The 18,589-nt window shown below is 37.4% G+C and overlaps 1 protein-coding gene across 1 annotated transcript in view; it reads right to left on the reverse strand.

Moving 5' to 3' along the window:
- Nucleotides 1-730: 730 nt before the first annotated feature.
- Nucleotides 731-18,589, reverse strand: part of STX7 (syntaxin 7) — a 41,719-nt gene continuing 23,860 nt past the window's right edge. The window contains exons 3-10 of the mRNA XM_042939851.1: nt 15,095-15,164; nt 12,840-12,933; nt 12,008-12,145; nt 11,176-11,228; nt 10,290-10,386; nt 9,055-9,127; nt 4,576-4,658; nt 731-2,112 (exon numbers count right to left, since the gene is read on the reverse strand). Of these exons, the coding sequence (XP_042795785.1) occupies nt 2,020-2,112; nt 4,576-4,658; nt 9,055-9,127; nt 10,290-10,386; nt 11,176-11,228; nt 12,008-12,145; nt 12,840-12,933; nt 15,095-15,164 (701 nt within the window). The 3' untranslated portion in view covers nt 731-2,019. The remainder of the gene's footprint in view (nt 2,113-4,575; nt 4,659-9,054; nt 9,128-10,289; nt 10,387-11,175; nt 11,229-12,007; nt 12,146-12,839; nt 12,934-15,094; nt 15,165-18,589) is intronic.

Raw genomic sequence — 18,589 nt, forward strand, 5'->3', positions numbered from 1 at the left:
GTTTTATATTTTCAAATCGAGACTATTCTTTGTGTTACAAGCATTCCGGGGTAAAATTTTCCCTCAAAGTCAATATTTCTCAAAAGAATGCAAGCCACTACAGTTCCTGTTTTTAATCACTGATCTGTGTCCCAGTTAAAATAATTTATAAAATATTACTTTAAATGAAGGTGCTAAAACCAGTCAAAAAATATTAAGTACTTTTGCTATCACTGGGAACTCACCATGAAGTGAACAGAATAAGTGAATGTGCTTATATGAGAATAAACATTTTATCAAGTACAACCCTGGCAAAAAATTGAGCTGACTTATGGGAGCCATTGGGAGTTTTATGTAGCTGTAAGATACTGGCTTCTCACACGAAACAGCACACTTCTTTCATGTTCAAGCAGGTCTGGTGGGCTTGCACTGACCTCAGATCAGGTAGTATTTGTACAAATTCCCCTGCATAGCCCATCTTGTTCACTAAAGCAAGCTGATTTGGGAAACAGAGTCTCAAAGCTTCCAATCACTCACTCACAAGAACGTTTTCTACAGTCTCCTGTAGGAAAACAATGGGAGTTTTGCTGACATGCAAGGCAGCTCCTACTAGTAGCAAAACTTTTAAAGGTTGCCAAAATAAAACACTTTGAGTAAACTGGTACTCCAGAAAGACAGAAGGGCTGCTGTGTGGTTATGTCAAGTGCTGGTCCCACCAAAGCAGAGTCCTCACAAAGTAGAACTATCCAGACACTTTTAAAATCATCTTTATTCTGGTTGCAAAGACACGCTTTTTACTTAATTATTTTATTTGTTCCCATTTGGAGTCTCATAGCTTGCCATGTAAAACACTGACTTCACTATCAAACTGCTATATAAGAACATTGTTATAAAATACAAACTATAAACTAAGACAAACTTCTTTACAGTATTCAGATTAGTGCATCAAAACAACATTGATTTAAAAAGGCAAGTGGTTAATTGGTAAACATCCAAATTGTTTTCTAATGGAGGATGGTACAAAATGGTATGCAAGGTAAACATTAAATTTTAAGTGTTAGTGCTCAAAAACAACAATTCTGGGAAAGTTGCTCCCCCAAAGTAATTCTGACCCAAGGATATACATGTAGCCATAATTCTGAAGGATTTCAGGGAAGGTAATTAATTTTCCATCCTAATAGCTGTGGAAGTACACAGCAGAATAACAAGTTGTGTCTCCAGATTTCTAACATAGTATGAACTGATTTTTCATACTCTTCCTCCAAATTACATTTAACATTTATAGTGACTACACAGACCCCAGCAAACATCAGACTTAAACAGGTCCTATGCAAAAACAATTATCCTTAGTATTTTACTAGGCAATCTACAGCAAATGTTTAATATATACACATCAGGAGGATGAGATATTCTAGGAAATTAACTCACTGATTTCATTTAGAGTAAACGAAGGTCTTAAGAGAAAACCAACAATAAAAGTTAAATAGATAATTTGTGCTGTTATGAACCAGAAAACGAAAGAAAACAAACCACCACAAACAGGTGGGTTAATTTTCCCTACGTTACTGGGAATATTTCCTCTGCTGGCCCATATCAAAATTAAATTTGACATTTTTAATTGAAGTCACACAAATCTGGGCGCATGTCACTCTGTGACAGAGACAGATGCACACAGAACACGAACACGAACACACACACACACACACACACACACCTTTAAATTTACTGATTCCAAAAGCTAAGTCATCAGGGCAAATAAATTATAAATGAAAAGCATATACATCGTGGACAAAACCTCAGAGTTACTAGATTGAAAAGCACAGAAGTTACGCCAGCAGTGATACCAAGAAAACTTTCAGTATTAGAAAATATCAGAGTGAATCTAAAAGAAACTTCCCCCTGCCAAATAAAAATAACAAAGTATGGGAGCCATCCTTTATGCAGTAGCTTTAGAATAATAATAATAATAAAAAAAAATGATTACAGGAATCTTCGTACATAATTTAGAGAATGTAGTGCAACAGTGTGCTCCTTTATAATTCAGCCTTTCACTCTCCATATGATGAGACCGAGAATTACAAGTCCGATGACAATGATAAAAATGATGATGCACAGGGTTTTTCTGGATTTGCGCTACAGATGCAAAAACAAAAAAACATGTTTATATGTGTAGGGGAGCATCTCTATAGCAACTGAAAAATCATTTGGTTCATTTCTAGAGTAAAACCAATAGTAATTAACTGCCCTCAGATTTTTGGCTATACTTTTTTGCTTCTCCAAAATCTCTTCAAATACAAATGGCACTATTCTTTCAAAAAATAGTCTTCTTAAATTAGTGGTTTAATTCAGGGGCTAATCATTCAACCTTTATCGGTCATTTTTCTGGGCTTAAAAAAGAGACGCAAATAGGTTACTGACTTAAAAAGACTGAGGTTACCTATGCGTAAAAACTAAGAACAGCTTAAAAGCTTACACATTTTAAAATTTTTATCAAAGAGTTGCTCTTCAAAATGAGTTCTCTGAAAATATCAACAAACATGAATGTTTGGCAATTTTTCCTGAAGTATTAGTTTCCAAAATTCCCATTCTTCAATATCAACAGAAACTGCATGAAAAATCTCAACATACAAATAAAAACCAAACAGCTAAAAAGTTATAATACAGTCATTTAAAATACAAAGGTTAAAAGTTTTGTTCCGTTCTTCATTTCTGGCCCAGCTGTAGATTTCCAGATTTCTTTAATGGCTTGCGTATCTCACAGCAACATGCAGGAATCCTTTTTCTTACAAAGTAAAAAAATCTGTAAATTTTCTTTGTGTCGACTAGGAGTACCATAAAATTTCCAGAAAGATAGGTTTCTGTGAAATTCTCCTGAAAACTATAATGACTTTCTGTATACCACATAGTCAGCAACTTTTTCAACTGAATATTCCTCATAAATGAAGCACGATTTCTCTGAAGTTTCAGCAGCATCCTGCCTACGTATTTTCCCCAGACTCCATGTGAGTACCACAGACACAAGTATAATACACCTTTAAGAACAATCACAGGCTCCCCACTACAGGACATCTGCGCCCAGGGCACCCTCGCTAGCGTGGGGTGGGGGGTAGGGTACTGCAGCGATAAGAGCCTCTATCAGCTGCCCTTCCACTCAGGGTTCACCCACACTATTGAGAAGTGCCGTATTTTGCAGAGACATGACTTTAATACCAAGGCCTCCAAGGAGAACTGGAGGGAAGCTGCTTTTCTCCCCAGTGCTTGTGCTGTTTTGCTCCAAAAGCAAAACAACATGGCAGGTAAGCCTAGTTACTGATACATCCTGCTAACCGCTATGTTTTGAGCAGTTGTAACCTAGCATCTGTGGCTATGTGGGTGTGTTCAACTATTTATGAATGATACCTCCTGTCTGTGATATTAATTCTGCTGAGCCACACACCTGAATCACTGGCCCACAGAAGGTAAAGGTGAGTGACAGTTACTGCATCACTGAATACAACGGGCTGTAACTCAGCAATTTCTACAGAGCTTCATTGTTCTCAATGTATCACCAAGGATGCAGTGGTTTGTCTAGTGAAAAACGGCACTGCAACGAAAGGAAACTTCTGGGGTTAGTAACAAAAGTGAAAAGCAACTGAAAATACCTAAGATGGTAACAATATCTTAGATATTTTATAAGAAGGCAATAAGGTCTGAGAAAATAATTATAAACAATGACAAAAAGGGGAGTTTTAAAAGGGCCTTATCCTTATTGTCTTCATATCATAAGCTATATGAATAGCTCATGGTCCTAATGTTGGTGGAGTACTTTCACATACTTTCTGTTTGTCACATATAGAGGGACTCCCTGTATTAACCTGATTCACATAAGAGATCAATTCATTCCTGAAGGGTCTGCTGAATGTGGACAGAATACCTAGTGATCAGGGGCACTCCAAGTGAATATATTGCCATAGGAATTAAGAGAACTCTCTAGAACAAAGATCTTTGCCTCCTTGGTGCAGAAAGTCATGGACCAAAAAAAAAAAAAAAAAAAAAAAAAAAAAAGGCTGAAAGGAAAGAGTGAGAGAAACAAAGGGTGAGGGCTGGCATCAGAGATCACCAGCTGTGAGAAATGCCTAGAGGTATCTCCTGTTCCCCTCAGGACTCTAAACACTGAATTTCCTATCCCTGTGGGCCACAATTCTGGTTCAACCCTGGGAACAGACAGGCTATTTTTTTTTTTTTTTAATGTTTATTTTTTTTTGAGACAGAGAGAGACAGAGCATGAATGGGGGAGGGGCAGAGAGAGGGAGACACAGAATCTGAAACAGGCTCCAGGCTCTGAGCTGTCAGCACAGAGCCCGACGCGGGGCTCGAACTCATGGACCGTGAGATCATGACCTGAGCCGAAGTCGGCCGCTTAACCGACTGAGCCACCCAGGCGCCCCAAGACAGGCTATTTTTTATACTGACCAGGTATCTGACCTGTCTTCCATGGGATTTTAAACTTGAACATCTCCAGCTACTTTACACCCGACTGATCTCTCGATCTCTCTCTCTCTCACACACAGAGCTGAAACTCAAAGTTATGAGGTAATTTACTGCAGTAAATATTACCTGATATTCTGCTGCTCTTGACAGCTGCTGGTTTGCTTGCTGAACGTGCACCTCCGCGTTTTCCACGTTGGCTTCTATGCTATCTTTAAAAGAAAAGAGACATACAGACATGCAAAACTGCTAGACGGGTGCTGATGCCCCAGTAAGAGAGCTGCACACGTCACAAGATTTCATTCAACGTAAGATCAACCATGTTCACTATTCAAATGTTAACATTAGTAGTATGTGGGTGAAGTCAAAATTTTTGTTAAATTGGCTGTGACTCTTCCCTGCACTATTTCTCAAATGATCCAAATGACACACAAATATTTGAAAAGAAACTGGATCATCTTCACTACAACACAGCCCCAGGTCTACCTGGTTACCCCCGAAGTGTACTATTTAGTCTGCAGGCTCCAATGGCCAATGCGGTACTAAACATCTAACAACTGTTCCTGAGGGTAAACAGAGTATCGAAAACCAGCACTTGCTCTGTGGTCATCATCAAGCTACTTCTGTGCTGAAACCCAGCCCCCCTGGGGAACCCATGAGCCTTCGTAAGTTCTGCTTCCCTAGCTGCTCTGGCCTACAGGTGGAAATGGGGTCACCCTGCAGCACGAGATCACTGCCTCCCCCTCCTCCCTACCAACTCTCAAAAGGAGAGCTCATGCTTGCAAATGCATCCAACCCCCTTGTAGCAAACATGGTCTTTCCTTCATTCTTGGAATATTTTAGCTCTAGATTCACTTTGACGCTTCTCCTGTTATACAACTGGAGATTTCACCAGCCAATTGTTGACCTGCTAATACTCAGCCTTCTCAGTGCCCTGACCACACATTTTCAATGACTTTGCCTATTCTCCTTTTCCGGGCACCGACCTCCATGATTGTATCCCAAACCTTATCACGACCAATAACTGCAGTTTCTCTATAAACTCAGTTCCACACCTCAGTCTCTGAGCATCACGTGACCTTTACAGCACACTCTTTTGAAAACCATGACTTCACTGACCCTAGCACTATGTCACTGTCCCTCAACACACTGCCTGTCCTCACTTTCCTCCTTACCCAGCTGAGATCCCCAGGGCTACCACTTGCCCACACTTTCTTACATTCACCCTTGGCTCCCTTGCCACCTACTTTAGTCAGATTTATGTGACAAAACCCCAACCTGAACCCTTGCAGCTGACCATGGGTGCAAAAAACCGAACTGACATTAATTTATTTCACCTCAAATTCCTGCCTGCCAAGCAAACCTACCTCATTTCAACATATCCAAAAATTGTTGATTCCTAGCCCTCTATACTAGCTGGAGTTACAGATTCCTACATCTTAGAAAATGGCAACATCATTGTTTTCCTGGGCTTGGCTAAAACCTTAAAGAAAGAGTTGTCCTTGAATTAATTCTGCCTCATATCCACATCCAGCCAGTCAGTAAATCCTTTTGGTTTTACATTTTAAAACTATCCAGAATTCCACTACCTCTCACCACTTTGCTACTTCCATCTTTTTTATTTTATTTTATTTTATTTTATTTTATTTTATTTTATTTTATTTTATGAGGAGAACATTAGCAGGGGAGAGGGACAGAAGGAGAGAGAAAGAGGGAGAACGAGAGGGAGGGAAGGAGGGGGAAGGGGGGTGGAGAACCTTCAGACTCCATGCTCAGTGCGTGTATCATGCTCAATTTGTATCAAGTTGCTTGATTTGCGAATATTGAACCACCCTTGCAAACCGGGAATAAATCCCACTTAATCATGGTGAATGGCTTTTTTTTTTTTTTTTAAATTTACATCCAAATCAGTTAGCATATAGTGCAACGATTTCAGCAGTAGATTCCTTAGTGCCCCTTACCCATTTAGCCCATCCCCCTCCCACAATCCCTCCAGTAACCGTCAGTTTGTTCTCCATATTTATGAGTCTCTTCTGTTTCGTCCCTTCCTGTTTTTATATTGTTTTTGTTTCCCTTCCCTTGTGTTCATCTGTTTCATCTCTTAAAGTCCTCATATGAGTGAAGTCATTTGATTTTTGTCTTTCTCTGACTAATTTCACTTAGCATAATACCCTCCAGTTCCATCCACGTAGTTGCAAATGGCAAGATTTTATTCTTTTTGATTGCTGAGTAATACTCCAATGTATATATAAACCACATCTTCTTTATCCATCCATCCATCGATGGACATTTGGGCTCTTTACATACTTTGGCTATTGTCGATGGTGCTGCTATAAACATGGGGGTGCATGTGTCCCTTTGAAACAGCATGCCTGCATCCCTTGGATAAATGCCTAGTAGTGCAATTGCTGGGTTGTAGGGTAGTTCTATTTTTAGTTTTTGAGGAACCTCCATACTGTTTTCCAGACTGGCCGCACCAGCTTGCATTCCCATGCTGCTTCCATCTTGATCCAAGGCAACACACTGCCCACCCAGATTGCAGCGATCACCTTTTAAGTGGTCTCTTTGCTTTTAGTCTTGCCCTTTGATAGTCTGCTCTCAAACTAGTAGCCAGTGTGAGTGTTTTAAAACCTAAGTCAGGGCAGGTGCCTGGGTGGCTTGGTTGGTTGAGCATCCAATTCTTGATTTCAGCTCAGGTCACAATCCTAGGATTGTGGGATAGAGCCCCACATCGGGCTCCACACTGAGTATTGATCTGCTTAAGATTCTGCTTCTCCTTCTCTCTCCTTCTGCCCCTCTCCTCCATGTGCACTCACTCTTTCTCAAAATACAATACAATACAATAAAAAAAAAAAAAAAAAAGTCAGATGATAACACTCTGCTCAAATCCTCCTGTGGCTTTCCATCCATTAGTAATAATAAAAGTCCTCATAATGGCTCAGGATCTTATATGATGCTGAACTTTATGATTCCTGACATCATCTCCCACTCCCTCTTACTCATTTCACTCACCAAAAGCATCAGACATGCTTCTACCTGAAGGCCTTTGCAACTGTCCTTTGCTCTGCCTAGAAGATTTTCTTTCACTTACTCCCTTATTTTCATGAAGTCTTCACTAAAATGTCACTTACCAGTAAGGTCTTACCTGACTACCCTAGAAGAGCCGTAACATTCTCTACTGCAAGCAGCCCCATCCTCCTACTTTTGCTATTTTCCCCGATAGCACTAATCAGCATTTACTTACTTTTCTTTCCTTTTATAAAAATTCTCTCTCTCCTCCAATTAGATTATAAGATTCATGAAAGCAGGGTCTTATACCATTTGTCTAATTTTAGCTAAATCCCCAATGCCTAGATTTGTGCTTGCATATACTAGGCACTCAATAAATATTGACTGGATGAATGAAAGAACTGGTTTTTGAAATTTTATCCTGTGATCTACTGTAACTACAGAGAAGGGTAAGAATGGACACAAAACACTTATTTGTAGCAAAGTATAGGTCCAAGTATTTAAACTGAACCAAATTCAGAAAATATACTGAATGTATCTTTAGATACATCCACTGGTATCTTCATATTTCCAAATGATAAAAATGATCAGGATTTTGATCAGTCCAGATAGTTATACCTTAACTGAAAAGCTATCACATTTAAAACTTATAGGGAGTCTTAGTCACTGATTATTTTTTAAAAGAATCTATAAAAGAATGCTTACCATCTAATACAACTAAATTAATCTACCAAAAAGATAGCAGAATAAATGATTAGGCAAATAGCTACCTATTCCTTCCAATCTAAAAGATAAGATAGCATGCACAATTATAAATAGCACAAGTTTTGCAGAAAGTGCTTGGTGGGATGAGAATTAACGGGGGTTGAGATGGAAACCAGGGGTCCTGCAAATAAGTGGCAATGAGGCTATGTGGTGCCTTCCATGGTCTCTGCAGCAGCAGGTTCTTATTAGATTTAGAGACTCAAATAAATGAAGCTGGTTGATTTGATCAGTAGGAGCCAAAAAGAAGATCTGTTTTAGATAATGCCAAGGGTAATGCTTTGTCTGTTGCAGAGGCTGTGCTTTTAATACTAGGGGGTCTGAAAGAGAGAGGGGTTACTCTCGGTTGAGAAGTAACCACAGGTAGAGGCACCTGGGTGGCTCAGTCTGTTAAGCATCTGACTTTGGCTCAGCTCATGATTTTGGGGTTCACTGAGTTCGAGCCTGGTCGGACTCTGTGCTGACAGCTCAGAGCCTGGAGCCTGCTTCAGATTCCGTGCCTCCCTTTCCCTCTCGCCCCCCAGCTCATGCTCTGTCTCTTTCTTTCAAAAATAAATTTTTTTTTTAAAAAGGTGGGGGGGCACTTGGGTGGCTCTGTCGGTTAAGCATCCGACTTCAGCTCAGGTCATGATCTTGTGGTTTGTGAGTTCGAGCCCTGCATTGGGCTCTGTGCTGACAGCTCAGAACCTGGAGCCTGCTTTGGATTCTTTGTCTCCCTCTCTCTCGGGCCCTCCCCTGCTCACACACTTTCTCTCTCTCTCAAAAATAAAAACAAAACAAAAAAGAAGTTATCACAGGTAAATTGCTATAGACTGTTCCTACTTCAGCAGGGCTTACCTATTACATCTCCTTGCTCGTGAATCATCATTCCCAAATCTTTAAATATTTCATTAATATCCATAATATCAGCCTGAGAGAAAAAAGCACATATTATTACAATCAGAAATTCAGCCCCCAACCCACAAAAGGCAAAAATTAAGTGAGAATGCATGTAGACTTAAACCATAAATTTTGGAAATATCAGGAAACTACTTTACTATAATTAATCCTAAGTAACATGACCTTGAACAACTGTAACCAGTTCTTTAAAAGTAAGTTTGTGACGTTAAAAATACCAAACGAGGCAGCATAGAAACCAGGAATCTATGAGAGAAGGGCCCTGGGTTACTGAGTTTATGTTCATGTAATCTGATAGTTTTGTTATCACTAGCAGTATTTCCTCACAAGAGTAAAACAAATTATTGTTAGGCTATATTTCTAGTAAAAACTTACACATCAATTTGACACTGTAAAAGTACAAAACATTAGGTATAATTTTAAAGTCTCACATTAATAAATTTGATTATGCAATGGAACAGTGATGAAGAAGTTATAAATTTACTTTTCTTTAATATCCAATAACTTTTATTTTGCCCTATTAAAGAATAAAGTTAAAATATTTTATGGGGGGGGGGCAATTTACATATTCATTCTGTGCCTTATTTCCCTGCCTATAAAATGGTGATGATGACAACATAGTTAACTACTTCAAGTTTTTAGGGGAACTAAATGAGATCATGCAAAAAATTGATCACATGGGGCTTGAAAACCCTTAATAAACTGTAGCTACTGTTAGCTATTATCAGCCCACCTTCTAGAGAATAGGTGGGTTCCACAAGAACTGAGGCTTACTAATCCCTTTAGAGCTCTTTGAGGTCAAGAACATGTAACAGAGAAATAAGATACGTGTCAAGCCCCTGTCCAGTCTCACTCAGGCGGGTCTGAGGTGTACCATGTGCTACAGAAGCCATCCAGGCTCCCTGAACACACATCTCTGAACTGAGATTTCCTCCATGTGAAGGACCTGCGGTGGTGACCTGACAGGATAAAAAACAAATCTGGAGACGAGGGAGGTCGGGTCTCTCATTTTAGCACAAATTCTAAAGGGATTTATTTTTTAAAAGGGAATTATTCTCATTGGTAAGAAATACCCCCACACTGATACATTTAGTTTTCTTTCCCAGCCCCTCCCCCAGAATTGTCACAAACACACTGAGAACACAGCTGCCACCCAATGGCCACACAAAGCTCACCTCAAGTTGCCTAATAGAAGATTCTCTCTCATGAATAAGGCGGAGGTCATCTTCTGTAATTTCTTCATCCTGCACCTGCACCTGAGGTTGAGCTTGGCTAACAGGCAGAATATGGAAAAAAGCAAAAAAAAAGACTGGTATTAAAATAGTAGGAATTCTTTTCCTATTTCAGAAATACGAAATAGAGTATCTTTTCTTCAAAGTCAGAGAACTGCTTAAATTTCTTAAATTTTAAGACTATAACAGAAGTATTAATCACATTTTCTCATGTTTCATTTCATTTACATTACTTTTCAGAGTTAATATTTAATTACTGGAAGCTATATTTAGCAACTGGGTATTTCTTCTTGGTTGACTTCAACCTCACATGAGGAAATAATCTACATCAAATAATAAGTCAATAACATTTATTTGGATATATCATTATTTACAAATTATTACTGCTATATTGAAATATTATATACATTATACATATATATATATATATTTAATCTTTATTTTATTTATTTTGAGAGAGACAGAGCAAGTGAGCAGGGGAGGGGCAGAGAGAGAGGAGGAGAGAGAGGATGTGAAGCAGGCTCTTGCACTGTCAGTGCAGAGCCTGAGGTGGGACTCGAACTCACGAACCATGAGATCATGACCTGAGTTGAAATCAAGAGTCGGACACTTAACCGACTGAGCCACCAGGCACCCCAGCATATTTTATATATTTATATATTTTATAAATAACTATTTTGAAAAAAAGTTCAAATTTATTGCTATTTATAAATAACTGAGGATATTTAAGATATAAGAAACTGAAAGCTTTCATTCTGTTCTAGAGACCATAATATATAGAGTGAATTTGGAAAATTATCTTTTGATCAGTATGTTTTGTATTTCTTACCTTTCCCAGGATACAAGATTCCTTTCCTTTGAGGTGTCCTCAGGAAAACCACCCTGAATAATTTAGTAATAGGACAGATTGAGAAAGGGCAAAGAAAAAACACACAACACTCACACTTTCTCTTATAATAATCTAAACTGATTTATGTACGCATGTGCACACATGGGTAGAGAAAAGAGAAATGTTCTTGTTCTAATTTTTTAGGTCAAGTGCTTCAAGTAATATTAAAATTGTATCCTAAGCTGACAAGAAAGGAATTTATTAAATATTCCAAACGGCCAAATAATAAATATTATTTGATTAAAATATAATATAGTCCTGGAACCTCTACATTAAGGAACAAGGAAACATCTTGCAATAGTTTCTAAGGGAATATAAAATTAGATTAACTAAAAATTCCACTTTAACTTATCCTTACATTTATTTTCTCTTATATTTATTTTCAATATTCACACAATAATTCACTCTGTTCATTTTCATCATTTTCATATAACCCGGGAGTAAAGTGTTCCCTGCATTAGTCCAGACAGAAAATGACAACTTCTAGTACGAATCAATGTGGGACTGTCACTCAGGATCTGACCTCTCATCTTTTCTGACAAAATGTTCCCATATTCTTATACAGTCATCTGTAATTTTGGTTCTATATCATGGACAAAATAACTACAACATTACAGAACTACCATCCTTCTTAAAATTGAAAAACCTGAAAATAAATATTCAAATATTAATGTCCAGAATAGTCACAGATTGTTCTGACTTAAAAAAAATGCCAGTGTAGTCTTTCAAGGGAACGACATGGTCACTTTATAACGCCCCATTAAATACTTACAGATACTCTGGAACTGGCTCTTACTCGAGCAACAAACTCTTTCTCTTTCTCAGCAGCTTCCCTCTGGACCTTTTGAAAGTTTGTCAGTGATGTCGTGAATTGAGCCACTAAGCGATCCTTCTGTATTTTCCTCTGACGCTAGATGAAAGGGGAGAAACGTACTAGAATCAAACTGTGAAGTTCTAGAGAATTCGTAGAAGTTGTTTCACCACTACTTGGCTCTTTATTTTATTCTGAAATTTTCACTCACTCCCCAATTATGGGGCCTCACTGATTAACCTTCAATTACATTTCGACAGTGTGTCCAAATACTATGTATATTTACCACCTTGAGACAAAAGGTCCAAAATGCTGGATTTCTCACCTCATATTTCCATCCTAAAGACTGGGCCATGATTTTGAGATTATTTTGAAGTAGCTCCTTTTGTTTTTTTTTTAGGAAAATAAAACCTTGTACTCTTACCTAAGTAGTCACTTCCACTAAGTAATAAGCAAGGAACCAAATATGTGCCCCTAGGAAACCTCACATCTTGAATGAGTGTGCACGTCGCAAGGAGTCAGCCCTGGAAAGCCAGGAAACAATTACTCAGGAAGCATTTTCTGAGCACTTGCTTAATTATGGGTCAGGGCAACTTCATGGAAATAATTCTTGCTTTATTGAACCACAGGATACTACCTGGGCAATTAAATATAGTTTTGTGTTCTGTGAACTAATCTCAAATACAATTTTTCCCCCTTGATTTCCTTTCTAGCATAACAGTTCAAAGACTCTACAATGCATGTGATTTTTTTCACATTCAATACATCAACAATGTGTCTTAAGGCTTGATACCTGTTCGCTGGGGGTGGTGGGCAGGGATCCAAACTCTTTAATGTACTTATCTGTCTCTTTGGCAAGTTGGTTAGTATACTGCTGCTTCTGTTGCCTACAGTGAGAAAACACACATTATTGCCAAAGAGCGAAGAGATTTAAGTTACAATGCTGCCAGTTGAATCAATCCTGATGAATACTTTGATAAAAATCCCCCCCCCTTTTTTTTATAGGCTGGCTCTAAATCTTCTCTATGAAAACAAAAATGTCCAGGTTCTATTTTTTGATAGATATTGAGCAAATATTACATGGAAAGTTCTTTACTCACACATGGCAACCAAGCTTTGAGAAATCAGTAGTCATTTAGAAAGGAAGATGACTGGAGCCAAAGGCAGACTGTGGGATGTGTGATGTTGCAGATAATTTGGGGGGTGGGGGGGAGCCTTTTGTCTGCATCCTGCAACTGGGAGGTTAGCTGAATAAATGACGAAGGTCTGTCGCCTGAGACTCTGTCCAGTTCTCAGGGCTGGAGGTACCTGTATCCTCTCCTCTTTCTCTATCTGGACATTTGTATCCTTCTACAGACTTTTAAAAAATGAGGGGAGGAGGTAATAAATAATAATATACATTTACTATTTTTTAAGTTTGCTGTGGAAAAAATAATAGCATTTCTCTGTAAAGAGAAAGCACCGTAAGAAATAAGTTATATCAGTATCTGTAGGTATCTTGCTAGCTAGCTTATCAAGTAAAAAAGTCAGATTTTTTAACTAAAGAACTTGACTAAAAACAAAATAAGCTTATACTAATGTGATGCTTTACAAATTACAACATTAGTACTTCTCATTTACATTATCTCTCATTTTAAATACCTATATGAGTCATACTTAGGATCCCGTAAAATAATGATACTATATAAGAGTATTTTAGAGCACAGATAACTGTATTTGATTGATAAGGAAGAATTACAAACTACTGTTATCTATTTACCAAGTCCACTGCCTTTAACAAACCTTTCAAAATCTTTAGGAAATGAAATACAGCTACATTTCTGAAAAGAAGACCTTACTGATATCTACTTATTCACAGTCTCCACTACCAACCTTAGCAAATATTATAACTATTAAGAATTATGTGTTCCTATTCCCTTTTAGTTTAACAAATGATGGGTTATTATTTAAACTTGGGGCATTTTTACTACCCCAACATCTCTCCACTGCAGAAAACATCAGTATAAATTAGACCTAACTATAAATTCTTCAAATTGTACTTCATAAAAAACATGATTTCCTACCATCTATCTTTGAATTTCTTGCTCTTTGCAATTTTTTCTTTTTTTTTTTTTTAAGTTTATTTATTTTGAGAGAGAGAAGAAGCACAAGATGGGGAGGGCAGAGAGAGAGTGGTGACAGCGAGAATCCCAAGCAGGCTCTACACCACCAGTGCCGAGTCCGATATGGGGCCCAGACTCCCATGAGCCACCCAGGTGTCCCTGCAATTTTTTCCTTCTATAGCTAATGTTGTTTGGGTCTCATTTACTGCATATTTATCACTTGCAATTGGGCTGTAACAACACTGAATTAAGATTTAAGATTCACGTTCAGAATAATGTTAGGCAAATCATCAAACCCGCCGAGACATATTTTCCTTACAAGCGAAACGAAAATAATTATTTTGATCTATGTATTTCACTCTAATTTTGTAAGATTCAGGTGAGAAACTGTGTAAAAATACTATAAAATCTGTAACACCACAAAATATCATTGCTGTTCTTCTAGCAGCATATTAATTTACTGAAACATGTACTGCATAACTTCATCAGAACTTTTTATTTTTTTTAAACAGAGGCTAATGCTTTCTGAAATTCAAAGATGTAGGTATAAGTGTTTAGAGGGCTAACAATTCATATTGAGTAAGTACTGGATCTAAACCAAATAAAAATCTAATCACTGAAGGAACTGTCAGCTATGGGAAGAAAATCACATAGAGAAGCTTAGAGTATCATTTTCCAAAAGCCATCAGAACAACCTATTCAGGAAGTGTAAGAAAGGCAACTAAGGAAGTTCTGCTTTGCTGGAGTAAGCTAGCTCTTCAATGAAAAACATCTGCTTACCCGGAACAAGGAAAAACCAACACAAAAGCTTGGTTCAAATAAGGTAGCTGAAAAATTTTATTAATTTTCCATTATTTCTCTGGTGAACATAACATGACATACCATCAAAGCAACCTAACAGTGTTTTTTTTTTTTTCTTTCTTTCTTTTTTGTATTAAATACTTACAGTTGTTGCCTAAGTTCAGGTGAATCTTGAGGCGTTCCAAGTTGATTCAGGGTCCTCTGTATTTCCACAGCTATTATGATGGAAAATAAATGTACAATTGTTACAAATGTTAGGGCAATAGAAATTACATTAGAAATTAATACAGGCAACTGGGCACTTAGAAAAAGAAAAATAAAGAGATGAATATAGAAAACATTGAGAAAAAATTAAAAATGAGTGGTTTATTTAAATCTAATTAGAATAATGCATTAATTTTCAAGAGGAAATTGTGTGGGGCCATTAACATGTAAAACTGCACTTATGATCCAGAAGTATTTTCTTCCCTGCCCCTCAGAACATTTAGAACAATGGCACACTTAGCTCTAACAGGCATAAAAACTGTAAGGAAAATAATTGTCAAGTTAGTAGAATATAAAATGAATGAATTATTGTTAATAAACAAGGGAGGAATAATAGAATTGAAATAATTAATTTGGAATTTTCTATGTAATAATGGAGGCAGGCAAGCATCATAAAGAATGCTGAAACCACAAAATAGTCACAGAGTCTCAAATTATCCCCACACAGATGACATTAGTTATAAAAGAGTTAACTTCATCTTAGATAAATTTGTTGCTTAAAACAAAATGATCAAATTTAGCAGCACCAATGAGACAACCCGGCAGGATAAGCTTCCTGATGGGATGCAATGAGAAGGTCATAATATGATCCATGCAATGTTTAACCTGAAACTAATCATGAGGAGAAAAAAATCGGACCAATCTAGATTGCAAGATAATCTACAAAAAAACTGGTCTAGGCTTTTAAAAATGTCATTGTCACGAAAGGGAAAAAAAAAGACAAGGCAGATGGGCTTTCCAAATTAAAGAACTAAAGCACCCATAAGGCAATGTTGGATTTTGGAGTGGAATCTAAATCGGGATAAAAAACATGCTATAAAAAAAAAAAAAAATGTGGGGCAACTGAAGAATCTTGGGTTTCGATTTTGAAATTTGAATTTGGAGAGAGAGATACTAAACAAAAGTGTAAAAACGTCAACAACTGGTGAACCCAGGTAAAAGGTATAGTTCGCTGCCCTATACTTTTCTGTAGGTTTCAAACATTCAAAATTAGAAGTCAAGAGTTAAAATTCATGCTAAGCTCACAAAGTCTATAAACGCGCCAACTTTTTTTTTTTAAAGGTTATTTCTCACAAAAGGGGAGGTCCTATAGCTTTATGCATGTGTGCAGGCAAATAAAATGTCAAGTAGAAGCTGAAAATCCATCTGAAAGTAAAGAATTTACACATTTCCAAAAACAGAAAAGAAAAGAAAAGAAAAGAAAAGAAAAGAAAAGAAAGTATGTTCACCATAGCAAACAAAAGAGACGAGCTATAATGCATATTTATTTTTGGTCACCTAATACCTAGAATTCTTAATTATATCCAGATCTTCTTGGTTATAATATCATGATCACTGAGAAGTATATCATCGCAGATCCAGTCTTAGGGAGAAAAGAACCCTGATTGTTAAAGCAATAAAACTGTTCTCAGAGTCTCTGCATTTTGCTTACCTCCACCAAGAGTAATATGGGTAATTAATAATAAGAGACCTCGTAGCAGTCATAAAAAGAAAGGCAGACTCTTAAACGAGGTATTTGTAAACAAAAGCCAGATTTAGTCAGTGCTATTTAGATTTTATAGATACTGAAATTCCTTACAAGTCAAATGTTCTAGCTGATGACCTTCCTCTCACTCTGAAACAATTCTTTTAATAACACAGTATCTTATAAAATGAAGTTAATTAGGAATGCTACCATGATGTTACTGCCTAACAGAATGCATTGAATTGAGTGCTAGATGCTTTTCATGAATGCTTTTTCATGAAGATATAAGTAAAATAAGGCCTCCTACTCTCTTGTCCAAAAAAGGGAAAGAAAGCACATCACGTAAACCCTGAGGGGAAGCAGGAGAGTAAATGCTTCAAATAAAGAGCTACAAAATTGGTCTGCTATGGGAGGGTAATCAAAAAAGCCTAAATGGAGGTGGTACTGGTAACAGTTTCAAAGTGTAAGAAATGGGACACTTCAGTCCTGGAGACTGAAACCTCCGATGCCATACCTGCATATAAATTGAAATAATTACATTACTTACTGTCTCCCTGACTTGAAAGTAAACTAGTCTTATTAGTTTTTGTATATCTAACACCCACCACATTGTTGACACTCAAGGAATATTTTATTTATTCATTCATTTTTTAAAAAGTTTACTTATTTATTTTTGAAAGAGAAAAAGATCATGAGCAGGGGAGGGGCAGAGAGAGAGAGAGAGAGACAGAGAATCCCAAGCAGACTCCATGCTGTCAGTGCAGAGCCTGAAGTGGGGCTTGAACTCAAAAACCATGAGATGGTGGCCTGAGCCAAAATCAAGAGATGGACACTTAACCAACTGAGCCACAGAGGCACCCCAACACTCAATGAGTATTTTAAAAGCTGACCACAAAAGGGCATTAGAAAGAACAAATCTTATGTAAGAAAGGGGATGTATTTCTAACATAAAGCATCTGTAAGAAGGGAGTTAAGAAAAGGAAGGGTGCTCAACTAGTCATTTATTCAACATTTACTGAGTATTCACTATGTATCAGGCACAGTGGGAGGGGTTTAGTATGTCAACACTGATTCAAGGTGATCCTTTAATTTGTAGAGCTCTACACTTAAGGCTCAAAGGTATCATGTGATCTGACAAAAGGCCGATGGAAACATAGCTGAAATTACTGAATCAAGCTTACGAGAAGTATTATGTGGCATTAGTTTAATCCTATTTTATAAACAAAAATGCTGAGAATCAGACGGAATAACTGACCTGTCCAAGAAATCAGTTATTTAGAAGAGCTAAGATTAAAAATGTAGATTTGGGGGTTTTCAAAACAATATTTTCAGTGTGCTACAAGGGCTAGAAGTAAAAGACTTTTTAAAAAAGATTACTGCATAATCTAGGTGTATGTATGCCAAAGCCAACAAGCAAGCAAACACAAAAATAAGTGTATGCTAACTTGGAATAAAGAATTGAGCTGTAAGTTTCATGGCCCTTTGGTGGATCACAAAGGCCGGTCAGCCTGGCTACAACTGATCAGGAAATAAATGCCTGTCCTTTCTTCAGATCTTATGAACTGGCAAGATTCCAGAGACCTCATTTTCAATGACTGGTGTTACCCTTTTACATCAGTGTCAGCAAATTATGGCCTGTTTTGTACTGCCTTCCAGCTCGGACTAGTTGTTACATTTTTAAAGAATTAAAAAAAAAAAAGCAAAAACAAACAACAACAACAAAGAAGAATATGCAGGAGACCAGACATGGCCACAAAGCTGAAAATATTTACTCTCTGGCCCTTTAGAGAAAAGTTGGCCAATCCCTGTCCTAAATTAGTAAAAATTGCTAAAACTTTGTATTCACAAACTCTGAGTCAGTGTGTTACTTGAATGTACTAAGTACTCACTATGTTACTAAGCCTATGTGGT

Source organism: Panthera leo, chromosome B2, assembly GCF_018350215.1.
Source record: "Panthera leo isolate Ple1 chromosome B2, P.leo_Ple1_pat1.1, whole genome shotgun sequence".
Classification (NCBI taxonomy): Eukaryota; Metazoa; Chordata; class Mammalia; order Carnivora; family Felidae; genus Panthera; species Panthera leo.